This window comes from Jaculus jaculus, chromosome 14 (assembly GCF_020740685.1).
Source record: "Jaculus jaculus isolate mJacJac1 chromosome 14, mJacJac1.mat.Y.cur, whole genome shotgun sequence".
NCBI lineage: Eukaryota > Metazoa > Chordata > Mammalia > Rodentia > Dipodidae > Jaculus > Jaculus jaculus.
The window spans coordinates 33,978,781-33,992,280 of NC_059115.1; the positions used below are offsets into that span (position 1 = coordinate 33,978,781).

A 13,500-nucleotide genomic window follows, 5' to 3' on the forward strand; every position below is an offset into this window, starting at 1 on the left:
CCCTGAATCAGGGATCGCAAGGGTTCAATCCAGCACCAGCAAAGGGAAAGGTCCTCAAGGGACTGCAGGGCACAAATGGGAATCTTGAGTTTGGTCTCTTGGGAGTGGCTGTCTGCTGTGTGGAAAGGCTGCATTTTCTTCATGACTCCTCAAGGTCTCCTGGCCCTCGTTTTTGGGAACCAGAGTGCAGGGCTGGTGAGAGCCAGAACTAGTTGCCACAGAAGGGGAGAGGAGAGGCAGTGTGGAGGGATACAGGTGGACCTGAACGTGAATCCTCCATGTGCCATGTGATCTGGCCTCCCCCATGCCTCCCATACATGGAACCGGATGAGGAAGTGGGTCCCCTATTGTTTTGGTTAGTGTGGAATCCCAGGATGCTATCTGAGATGGTTGGAATGCAAAACACTTTGAAATGGGGAATGCTAACAAATTTGACATGTTCTTTGAGGTCCTGTCCACATCATTTTCTCTTTTATTCACATTCCTCATGTTGTCAGGCACATGGCTGGTACCTATAGATGAAGAAGATACCCTCACACCTCACTCTCACCCTTATTATAGGGGCACAGCCACATGCTGAAAGAGCCCCAGTGCCATTATCATGGTCACTTCTGCTATAATTGTGGACAGCTTAGACTTGCTTTCTGTCCTGCGATGGATTCAAGGGATTCTCCTGCTAGCCAGATTGGCTGGAACTAAAGTCATTTAAACATCTTTGAAGCAATTGGTTATGGAAACTGGAACATGATAATTTCTGAGTGTTTCCTCTCTGAGGCTCTGTGACATCACTGCTTCAATGTGGGTTGAAATTAAGGTCCTACACAGGTGATTCCAATGGAACCTACCTCTTGTGCATGACATACAAGTGCCACCTATATTTCTTAGAGAGAAAGTCACCACTGGGAGGATGGTAAGGAAATGCAAGAACTAAAACAAAGCAGAGTCTTCCACTTACAGCCACGAGGAATAGGGCTAGACTTGTCTGCCCTCCATAATCCGACAGAAAGCCAAACCAAGCACACTGAAGGAGGCCATGCAAATGTTGGGTGCTAGCAGCTAAGGGCTACGGCCCTTGTGTACTGCGGGAATGCTTGTAAAGTTCACTGCTCTGAGCACTTTACAAAGACATCCTAGCTGTCTTTGAGGAAATAAAAAGAATTAACATTGCCCTGACAGAAAGAAGATTTGGGAGCAGTGGACTTGACATGATGCTTACGGTAGCTTTCCTCAAGGCCACAAACAGCTCAGATGGCCAAGTAGAAGTGGAAGGAACTCTCCCTCCTGGAAGTGTTTCAGCTATAGGAAGAAGTTTTACAGGGGATGAAAGCCTGATTTATGTGACTTCTAGGGTCCCTTCCACACAGAAGACCAGAGGGGCTCCTCTGAGTGTGAGGGCTGTGAGGAAATGAAGTCGGAGAACAGGGCCCTGCTTCAGAAGCTCACACCATGCCATAGTGTAGAATGGTTAAGAGCAGAGGACTTGGTTTCATGAAGACCTGAGTTCAAGTCCTGCCAATTAGTAGATGTCTCCCTATTACCCAACTAATGTCTGCATCTACAAAATCAAAACAGAGCTAGCTACTACACAGGCCCCTTTGAGTATATCTATCATAAATAAGCATCTGTTGTGGAGACAAGTTTAGTGAACAGTAACTATTTTTGTAACTGCCGTCACTCAATGGAAATCAGTACTAGAGGGAACATCTGGAGAGTTTCGGCTCCTCCAGAGTCCCGGAGCTACACTGCGGCTGCCCTGCACCATCCTGCATGGTGCACGGCTTCCCGTCTGTGGCTCCGGGAGCCACGCTGGCAGTGCCATGCACAACTGCAGAGCTAGCTCACCCTCACTGCACAGACCTTGGTGATAAAGCAGAAAGACAAGCTCCGGAAGCCCAGCTGGATCTCGATGGTACTCCTGCACAGACCCCAATTCTAGATCTTGGTTGTCAAGTACTGTGACCGGAGTGTGTTGCGTTGAACGGGAAATGCCCCATAAGGCTCGTGTGCTTGTACACTTGGTCCTTTGCTGGCGGCACTGTTTGGGGAGATTGTGGAACCTTTAGGAGGTGGAGCATTACTGGAGGAAGCAGGGTGTTTTAGTCCCACCAGTTTGCTATTCTCCTGTGTTTCCTGTCTGCTAAGGTGATGAGGTGCTGAACTGGTGCGTACTCCCACCTCACTGGAGGAAGTGTGTCACTAAGGGGCAGGGCCTTGAGATTTCACAGCCTGGCCCTACTTCCTGCTTCCTCTTCTGCCAAGATGTGAAAAGACCCAGCTATATACCCTCCTACCATGGAGCTTCCTGCTGCCAAACCTTCCCACTCCATGATGGATTCTTTCACCTTGAACTGGGAGCCAGTGAAGCCTGTCCTCCCCTTAGCTGCTTCTTACCAACCATCTGGTCACAGCAATAAGAAGTGAATGAACACATGATCCTTGTTGGGCTGGCTTGGTGGCCTTCACCTTGAACTGGCTTACAAGCTGCTAAACAACTTCGTCAAATCTTTGCCCCCCTCCCCATAGGATCTTAACTTGTTCCTGGGATAAGCAAGAGGCCAGTCACTCCCCAGCATGCATACAAAGCACTGCCAGCAGAGAGAAACACCCAGATTCCCAGAAAGAACAGATGGGCATCCAAGGCAGGCAGAATCCCCCTGGCCAAGTCCATTACCTCCACGAATGAGGCTCAAAGCCGGAGCACATCCCCTTGCACTGCAAACAAGCCACTCCTCTTGCTGACTGTTGCTGGCCCAGAGACATCTGGAGAAAGACAGAAGATAGGGTGTTTGCCTTTGGAACGTCTTGCATTGGGGATGCTTGACCTCTGGAAGACTTGGCATCCCAGCAAAGGGACTGCATGGAGTTCAAAGGGCTCCCGATCAATGCACTGTCACTCACTGTTTACTGGGAACAGAGAAGAAGGGCTGGGAATTGGGCCATAGGCAGCAAGCGGTGAAGGGTGGAGCCCTTCCCAATAAAAACTCCACCGGGGCTTATTGCCAGGCTTCAGGTTTGCCACCAAATGCCAAGACTGGCTAGAGAGATGGCTGAGAGGCCATGTGCTCGTCCTCTCTCCTCCACTCCTTAAACCACTTGTCACTGGAATGGAATCTTCCAGTGTCTCATTTCCCTCTGATTTATCGATAGGGTGTGATTGAACCAAAGCTACAGGCACAAACAAATGAGCACACTGCCAACTGTTTATGGCCCAGAGCATAACTTAAATATTTTGCTAATGCACTGAAAATCTCCCGAGTGTTTGAAATCTGTTCTGGGTGAACAGCGCACAAAGCAGGTTTTATAATCCGTCTGAGCCAGAGGTAACAAAAGTGTATTTGGCTTGCATCGCTGCTGTGGTTAGACCAAATAGTTCTCAAATGGGCTCCCTCAGCCACGAGCATCTCCCACAAACTCAGCAGAAATGCAGAACCTCAGGACCCCACCCTGGCTTCTTTTCACTACACTCTGAACTTCAATAGAACTCCCAGGAGAGGTATATCACATCAAAACTGGAGAAGTAACAGGTTGGTATATGGATCTGAAGGCTGAGAAACTTACCAAAATCTCCCTCAGGGTGGGGAGATGTGTACACTATGGGGCTCTCATCCAAAGCAGGGCTCAACCAGCTCCTTATGTAATGGACATACTCTCTGCTTGTTCAAAGAATGTATTGACCCATTTGCCATTTATTTAGTGCCAATTTTGCACCTCACACAGGGACAATACAACATGTTGCACCCTAAGGGGATGCAGAGTACAGGGGCTATAGAGAGGGGAGCATATGCTTCTCACCTGGTTCTGCACACAGTTAGGGGAAGCCATTATTATGTAACAGTCAGGATGGACCCTGGACCTGGGATACCTGGATTGCAAGTCTAGTGTGTGGGATTTATGCAGCTTGTGATTTGCATGGCCTTGGGCAAACTGAGTTCCTATTTCCTTACCTGCCTAGTGGGTATAGAGATAATATATGCTAAGTGCCTGGCCACATAAGGCCTCAGAGATGTTAAGTGCTGAGATTTTGCACTTCAGAAGCACAGAGGAAGGTATCTACTAATAAGCCCATGGAGAGAGGCAGGGAGTACAAAGTCAACACTGGGTGAAGCAAGGCTGGATTCAGATCATGCAAGAGAGAAAAGGGAGGAGAAGGATGCCTACAAAAGGAAGAGAATTTGTGAGGACATACTTTTTGGGACGTTACTAGTTAATGTTGACTGCACTCAAGAGGTGTGTGTGTGTGGTAGGGGGCAGACACTTTATGAAGCTTATTGACCATCCTCACTGTCAGTATTAGAAGAATTCAAAGAGACATATAGGAAGGCACAGGCATTCTTCATAAGACCTCTAACCTACACCCTAAGTATTCTGAGACAGTGCCGAGTCGGCCCCTCATATTTGGTGAATGCTGTTGACACTTTTCATACAGCAGACACCTGTGTGTGGAGGGACCAAGAGTTGAGGTGATGCATGTGCAGGAGAGCAAAATGACATCTGGGGTTGGTCAGTGCTTTCACATGATACTTTGTGTGTTTCCTGTGATAGCTTCTCATTCTGTAGCCCAGCCCAGCCTCAAACTTGTGACTCTCATGCCTCAGCCTATTGTTTGGATTACAGATCCATGTGAAATGTGAGAACTGAGTTGACTCACACCACCACTTCATCTCCCTAAACTTGGAGCTGTATTCCACAGGCAGAACTTGGTTCCTTAAGGCCATTGTTGTATGTTTGTACTCATTCCTACCTCATCTTCTCCACACCATGAGTTCTACCAGTGGAAATATAGTGATCTTTCCTTACTTAATATTTGAGTGATTCCAGGTTTATTTAACTTATGAATAAGCTTCACTGTTTAAGCATTTCAGATATACCCATAGGCCTGGAAACAGAAGAGAGATGCAGAAGCATTTCGTAAGTGGCACAGTACCTGGCCCACCTCAGCATAAGAGTCTAAGGAGAGGCTGGTTTAGCCACCATTCTACAAGAGGATTAGTCTTGATTATTAGCCAAAAGAGCTAAGCTACGATTGCATCTACTGTCTTGGGTCAGGTAGAGAAATTGAGATGTAAGAAATCGCGGTACTATGGAGCAGCAACCTGTGATGTGGGGACACGTCTCAGTGCCAGCACACACGTTTATTAGCGGTGTAGCTGAAGGAGAGTCAGTTCTCTGCTCAAAGTTTCTCTGTTGTAAATTGGGAAAATTGCCCTGGGTCAAGGTTGCTCAAGTCAAGTTCCTCAGGATACTTATTTTGAAAGACATTACAGAGTGAGTTCATGGGGGAGGGGGTTTACATGATCAAACAAAAATGACAAGCACCACATGTGCAAAGGTAACTGCATCTTCAAGGCCCAAGCCTATGCTATATGCAACAAGAGAATGAGAATTGGAACTGGCAGCTATATCATGGGGAGGCAATCCTGGCTTTGGGACCAGGCTGGTGTGGGTTTTAGTTAATTTTGTCCCTCTCTTGCTACACTGGGCTTGTTGAGTGGAGTCGTTATGAAGCTCAAATGGGGAGCTGCATGGGAACAGCATAGCATACACTTATTAGGCCCTGAGTGTCGCTCTATCTTTTGAAAGACAATTTGAGAGATTTCAAACCAGTTGTTCTCAAAACAGTTATTGCAGCTTGAACACTCTACAGGACTTCTGAGGAACTATTTTTTGAAGTGCTCACCCATATGCTTGCTTGTTCTCCATTTTCTTTCTTGTATATTGGCTGCTTTTCTCATTAGATGGGGGGGGAGGGAACAAGGCTTGCATGTGTTCCACACTTTGTGATGAATAATTCTAGGTTTTGCCTCTGATGAACTATTTATGTGAAGCTGTCCCTAACCAAGAAAGGCCACTGTTATCAGGCAAGTGATGCAGGAGACCCAGCGTTGAGACAGGACTCCATAATAATGGACTTTGAAGAAGCAGAGCTTAGCCTCTATCCTGCTACTGGGACAGTTTCCATGGCAACAAATGTTGTAGGAAAAGAAATAAATGGCCTTGCAAGGAAGAGATACATGTGGACCATGAGGCCACACTTGCAGCCAGTTCCCTGGCTGACTGTTTAACACAATAAATAGTCACTTGTTCCTTACATTCTATTCACTGGAGCCAGGCAGACCCAAATATCTGCAACACAGAGAAAATGATGACTCTGTTTATTGAGGAGGGGAAAAATTAGCCAGAAACAGTGTTCTAAACAAGATCTTTTGGTTTATAAACAGTCCATTTCTCTGATGTGGACTCTGTCTGTTAACAGATGGCACCATGTCTCCTAGCCTCTCCCAGTAGCCAAGAAGTGCCTAAAAGGAACCATTACTTAAAGAAAGGTTTCTTGGAATGCACCATTGTCTAACCAGACCTTTCTCCTGAGGGGAGAAAGAAAATGTTTTCACGGGCTGGAGAGATGGCTTAGCAGTTAAGCGCTTGCCTGTGAAGCCTAAGGACCCTGGTTCAAGGCTCGGTTCCCCAGGTCCCACGTTAGCCAGATGCACAAGGGGCGCACGCGTCTGGAGTTCATTTGCAGAGGCTGGAAGCCCTGGCGCGCCCATTCTCTCTCTCTCTCTCCCTCTATCTGTCTTTCTCCCCATGTCTGTCGCTCTCAAATAAATAAATAAAAAATGAACAAAAGAAATTAAAAAGAAATGTTTTCACGATTTTCTTTGGCTTGGGTTGGTAGGATGTGGTGCCTCTAATGTAGCACAACTGCATCATAACAGGAACTTTAAAGGAATTGGGTCAGTATGGAAACTCAGGGGATGACAGGAGCAGGAACAGCATGGGGACTCTGGTCCTCTTTAAGCACCTGTCTTCAGGTGAACCTCCTAGGGAAGTCTTAGTGGGTAAATGTCATCCAGAACAATATAGGGTTGAGATTAAGAAGCACTTAAAACGGGAAATTCAATGTAGTCTTTAAATTGAGCATAATAGAAAATGGGTGTTCTCCCAACTCAGCTTCTTCCTCCTTGTGAGACTCAGTTTTCTTCTCTGAAAAATTGATAATTATGTCTCAATAGGACACCTGTAAATATCATAAAATTAAAAAGCTGTTTGCATGATGTTTGTATTTACCACTGTTTCAAATACTGCCTAACTTTTGGAAATAAAGCAAAATGGCACATCTTTTCAATGTCATATAGTTCCAGTAAGATACTGACTATTGCTCTCCTCTGCCCCAAAGTTATTACCTCAGATAATTTCTTGTGCTTAGATGTAAGACTCGGTGATGTTGCATGCTAAATCACAGTTCTTGGTCCAGAGGAGATACAAGTAATTTCTCTTCTTTTGTAAAAAATAACCCTTAAGATTATGGTTTATTGTCCTGGAAGACATTAAGTAGCTTTGTAAAGAACTTATCCATCATGTTCTGACATTAAATTACTCTCAAAGACCTAGTTCCTCAAAGGCTTGTTGAACTGGTCTAAATGTCTTATAGTTTACTGAGTGAAGTGAAATCTGGGAAGTGATGGGTTTCAGCCTATACTACATGAGAATCATGCCTTACCTTTCTGACAGTTGTAGCCTAGGACTGTCACATAGCTCCATGTCTGTCCTCAGTTTGCTTCTGAATATCTTCCAAATGGATTCAGAATTATATTCAGTGGGGAATCTGCCTATTATAAGTAAGTCCTACAAACATGGATGTTATTGAGGATTACTGGTCAGTATATTATGTTACTTAAAAACAAACTCACAGGGGTTCCTGGAGAGAAGGAGGCAGAAGGATTGGGTGGGGTGAAGTTATGAGAGGAAGCAGAGAAGAACTGGTATTACATACAGCCAATGGGCCTCAAAATTAGCCTGCTACTATACATATCCTGATAATAACAACTTTACAATCCACAAAGTGACTTCACTTGTTTAGTCATTATCTTGGTCAACAGTCACCCTCTGTAGGACATTCACCATTACTAGTTAATAGACGACTTCTACGTTCTGAACATGGAGATTAGTCTGGAATGAAGCCCACAGGAGGAGATAGATTTGTGTAAGTCTTCTCTTGCCCATGCTGTACTTTTCTTTTTTTTGTGGGGTGGGGGAGGGTTCATTGTAGAGTCTTGCTCTATACCAGGCTGACCTGGAATTCCCTGTGTCATTTCAGGTTGGCTTTGAACTCACAGCAATCCTCTTACCTCAGCCTCCTGAGTGCTGGGACTAAGGGTACGTGCCACCACGCCCAGCTTAACTATGTTTATTGACCTCATTTTTACATGTGGACACTGAGTCCCAGAGATGTTAAACCTCTTCTTGAAGATCCAGTAGCTACTAAGTGGTAGGGGTTAGTGTGTGTAAACAGACAGGCTGTATTTTATGTTTGTCCTCACCACCTGACGAGAGCAAACTCCACCAGTGGTACTACACTTTAAAAGTACATTCACATCCCTTATCTTATTTGGTTTTCACAACACGCTCAAAGGACTAATAGCACTTGCTTCTGAGGACATATTTCATACTGCTGGGGTTTGAATGTGACATGCCCCCCTCAAACTCATGCGTTTGAACACTGTGACTCCTGCTGATGGTGCCCTTAGGCAAAGTTGTGGAACCTTCAGGAGGTGCGGCCTTGGAGAAAGTGGGTCACTGGGCTTGTGCCTTGAAGTTTTTTAGCCTGGTCCACCCTCTTCTTTGTCCTGTGCTCCCTAAATGAAATGTGATAAGGGAGGCTGTTCTGCTTTCTCTGTCAAAAAGAACTATATTCCCTTAAAACACAAGCCAAAATAAACCCTGTTCTTTTGCATCTCATCAGGTATTTGTTCACAGCAATGCAAAAGTGACATACACTCATTATTAGAATGCATATTTGATGACTTCCTACAATCCTGGAAATATCCAGCTGCCAATAGCTGCCAACAAATCTGGCCTTGAATCTGGACATCTGGGTGCAAAGAGGAGGTGCAACATGTTTGTGGGATCAGAGGTTTGAGAGGTCAGGGCTATGAGCAGTAGGATAGGGTTGAGATACATTGTCTGTGACCTCAGGATTTTTACCACCCAACCATATTCTGCTCAGGAAGGCAAAATGTGGATGATCAAGGCAACAGATAAGACTTTTAGGAAGGGGGCAGGTCAGAGGAAGTGGGTCAGCACCATCGGCCACAGGAGCTATATCCCTTTCTGGAATCTTAGAAAGGCCCCAGGCTGGGAACACTTAGTGCCCTCAATCATGGATCTGGCCCTTGACTCAGACCTAAATAGTTGAGATGGTTGGGCAGACAATGGTTTGGGGACTATATGTTGAAACTCTGTTCCAGGAAGTGACTTCACTTAGTAGTTATTCTTTTGGTTAACAATTGGAATTGGAGGCACTCTTTGAAGGGCAATCATTATTCCTAGTTAACAAATGACTGCTAGTGAAACAGTTATCACTTTAAAAACATATGAAAGAACCCCATAATAACCAAGAAGATAGTAATTGTTGAGTTCATTCTCAATGCTTTTTTGTTGTTGTTGGTTTTGGTTTTCGAGGTAGGGTCTCGCTCTAGTCTAGGCTGACCTGGAAATCACTATGTAATCTCAAGGTGGCCTTGAACTCATAGCGATCCTCCTACCTCAGTCTCCCATGTGCCGGGATTAAAGGTGTGCACCACACGCCTGGCCATTTTCAATTCTTAATAAAGGTTTGTTGGAGGGTAATCTCTCTGGGATCCCTCCATGGGGTTCACTTCATTTATCCCAATGTATCTATTTTTATTTCCACTCTTGTTTCCACATTACCTATCATTTCTACCTAGATTCTCTTACCAATCAGCCCATCCTCTGAAAGTCCTCAATACACTCTAGGGTTTTGCTCATACTTTGCTGAGATTTGGATGTGAAACATCTCTGGTGTTTGAACACTTGTCTTCAGCTGGTGGTGCCATGTGGGAAGGTTGAAGAACCTTTAGGAGGTGGAGCCTTGTTGGAAGAATCCTCACTGGGGTGAGCCTTTGAGGCATTTGAGCCTGGCCTCACCTCAAGCTCACCTTCTACTAAGTGCCAATGCAGTGAAACCAGGAACGACCCTGATTCTGCTTCCATGCCTTCCCCACCATGGTGGAATATACCCCCTTGAAACTGTAGGCCAGATCAAACCCTTCCCCTTCTTAAGTGGCTTCTGCTCAGGTTTTGATCACATCTATGAGTAAAGTAATACATGATCTAAGCCTTAGGGAGCTGCAAGCACACAGTTAGCTTAAGTCCTTTATTTCTCATAATAAAGAGATCACAGCAGCTGCAACAAGCAGAGTCATATTTCAGTATCTGTGTGTTCTATATCCAGAGATTCAACCAACAGCAAATCAAAAATGCTAGGAAAACAAAACTTGTATCTCTACTCAACTTGTACAGGCTTTAAAAATTCATTCCTTAAATAATACAGAAGAAGTGTTTACATAGCACTTATACTGTATTAGGTATGTTAGATAACCAATATGATTAAAGTATAGTGGAGGATGTGCTTAGGTTCTATGTAAATACTAAATCATTTTATATAAGGAATTTGAATGTGCTTGAATTTTGGTATCTGAGGTGGTCTTGCAACCAGTTTCTTTCCAGATGCTGAGGGTCAGCTGTACTAGGTTTGTGGTTTTCTGGGTACTAAGCTAAGCTAAACTGTCTGAGGTAGGTGTCTTGTGGTGGTTTCCAACAAGGAGTCCCCCAGCTATAGCCAAAACAACAGCAGCAACATCTGGGAGCTTGTGAGGCAGCCAGAAAGAGAGTAAGTATGGGTGTGCAAGGCTCTCTGGCCACTGCAAATACACTCTGGATACAGGAGCTACTTTGTGCATCTGGCTTTACATGGGTACTGAGGAATTGAAACCAGACCATCAGGCTATGAAAGCAAGTGCATTTAACTGCTGAGCCATCTCTCCAGCCCAGAGTACTGCAAATTCTTATGTTTCATCTAGGATCTAAGAAACCAGACACCGTGGTGGGGCTCTGCCATCTCTGTCCCAAACCTGCATGTGATCTGGACATATGAGAGCCTCATTTACATTATTTGCACCCCACTGGTGCATGAATTAACTGCAGGGTAACTGAGCATCCTAGCTTGCCCATATGTGATTATTGTCTGGTTAAAGGACTCTGAGCAGTAAAGTCAGGAGAGCTTGGGATAAACTGATATAGAGATGGTCTTCCTGATTCATTGAGGTTTCTAAGGATTAAACTAAAGCTTAGATTTGAACATAGTCTTTCTGAATCCTGACATCCAAATTTAAATTTAATATAACAAACTGTAGTTCCAGGCCAAGATGCCTCTTCCAGATACTGTGGGTCCTCATTCTGTTTTCTCAAATAACTGGCAAGGATATTGAATTTCAAAGGTTGTTGGTGCTAGGAAGGAGAAAATAGCGTTCCATGCAATTGTGCTTTAGTGTGGGATTTGACCAGGTTTGAGTATGCATGGAGGACCCTTCTTTTCCAGTTCACCACACACTCTGACAAGCATAAGGGTCTTCTGGGGTCTGTCTCAAGTGTATGGAGGGCCCTGCTTTCCAGTTCACCAGCCTCTCTGACAAGCATAAAAGTCTCCTGGGGTCTGTCTCAAGTGCACATCCTGGGTCAACAAGCCTGCACACGGCTGGCATTTCATAGTTTCACCAACATTCTTGAGAAGCCAATGATCTAGTCTACAGCCTACACTGAGTATTAGGAGCTCCTAGGATCCTCTGGGGAGCTTTAATATGTCCAATGTGCAAGGTGAACCTTAGGTTGGGCCTGGGCAGAAGCATCACTATTTCTGGAAGATCTTCAGGGGATTACAGTATGCAGACAAATTTAGGAAGCACTCAGCATCACCAGTGTTCCCTCCACTGCTCCAACTTAGACCTCAGATTTACAGTCTCTTGGATTAATAATTTTCCTTCCTGTGCACTTGCACACTGATGGTAGGAGTGTAAATTGGAATAGCCATTATGAAAAACAGCATGAGGTTCTCCCAACAATTAAAATATAGACCTGTCATACAATATAGCAATTCCAATTCTATATATGCTTATTTGTATATCTGATGAGATCACTCTCTTGAGGAGATAGCTATACAACCTTGTTTATGGCACCATTAACAATAGCCAAGATACCAAAACAAACTAATTGTCAGTCAACAAAGGAATGAATAAACAAACTGGGGGGTGTTTATATTCCCCACCCTGGAATAGTATGTGTGTTACCCTTAAAAAAGGAGATCCTGGCTGGTTGGTCTAGCTGTGGTGGTACATGACTGTAATCGCAGTACAGGGATCTGAGGCAGGAGCATTATAAGTTTGAACCAGCCTGGGCTGTAAAGTGAATTCAAGACCATCCTGGGCTACTTAGCAAGATCCTGTCTCAAACAATAACAAACCAAAAATAAAATAAAAAAGGATATCCTGCCACTTGTGAAAGCATGGATGAACCTAGAAGGCAAGACAAACATGCAGGACCTCCCTTACAAGTGGAATCAGACAAACTTACAGAGCCGCAGTAGATGTTCACTGCCAGGAGCTGAGGGTGGGGAAATGAGGAGGTGATCATTAAAGGGCATAAAAGTTTAGTTATGCAACATTTTGATTTTATGTGTTTACTTGAAATTTCCTAAGAGGATGAATCTTAGATATTCTTATTTCAAAAAAATGGTAACTATGGGCCAGGTTCATTTGACAAGCTCAAATTGTATATAGATATCAAATCATCAACTTGTGAACATACAATTTCTATTTTCCAGTTCTAACCTTTAGCAAGACTGACTTGGGTTGTTGTCATTTTATGTTGGCTACTTCTTCACTGACCAGAGCCTGCCTCATAAGTTTAAGCACAGTAAGTTAAGTGCAGTAATTGTCCTCTTAATGGGACTGAGGGGAAACCACAGCCCTTCCTCTTCCCTGGAATGTTGCTGGCTGGCTGTCTCCCCTCCAGAGTGCCTCTCTCACTGAAACCTTCTGTTTTGCCTGAGCTCTCCAGAGCTCAGCTCTCACATGCCCCAAGCTGTAAGATACAGGAAGCTGAGATATCCTGCCACATGGATGTGCCTAATCCAGACCCATGTGAGACCTGATGGCTGTGAACTACACAAAGCCATTGCTTTTTATTTTTTCTTAAGTAGTATGGTATTTGGGGTCAGAAGAATGGTTGGGGATGCTTTCTTCATTTCTCTGTTTTGTTCGTGTGAATGTTTTTGGCAGTGTGAATGTGGGTACACATGGTAGGCATGAATGTAAGAGGACACTTTGTAGGGGTCAGTCCTTACCTTCAATCTTGCTTCCAGTAGAGTCTCTCATTATTCATGGCTCCCTTTGCCAGGCTGGCTGGCCTATGAACTCCTGGGGGGATTTTCCACCTCTTGGATTACATACGCTCATGCTACAGTGTCAAGCTTTATGTGGGTTCTGGGATCCAAACTCAAGTGTTCATGCTTGAGTAGCAAGCACTTTATCCACCGAGCCATCCATCCAGCCCTGTTTGATTTTTACTTCATCCTTGTTTTACACTTAACGGACCTTGAGGTCATGATAAAGGTCTATATTTCCACTTTGGGCAATTCCACAATTA

The 13,500-nt window shown here is 44.6% G+C and overlaps 1 protein-coding gene across 2 annotated transcripts in view; it reads right to left on the bottom strand.

Moving 5' to 3' along the window:
• The window catches only part of Lmcd1 (LIM and cysteine rich domains 1), a 68,570-nt gene that overhangs the window by 25,499 nt on the left and 29,571 nt on the right, over window positions 1-13,500 (bottom strand). Inside the window, exons 1-2 of one of the 2 annotated variants that reach the window (XM_045133819.1) lie at window positions 7,182-7,220; window positions 2,672-2,760 (exon numbers count right to left, since the gene is read on the bottom strand). In XM_045133819.1, the coding sequence (XP_044989754.1) occupies window positions 2,672-2,760 (89 nt within the window). In that variant the 5' untranslated portion in view covers window positions 7,182-7,220. Of the gene's footprint in view, window positions 1-2,671; window positions 2,761-7,181; window positions 7,221-13,500 lie in introns of those variants that run through there. The other variant, XM_004651482.3, reaches the window with a different exon arrangement.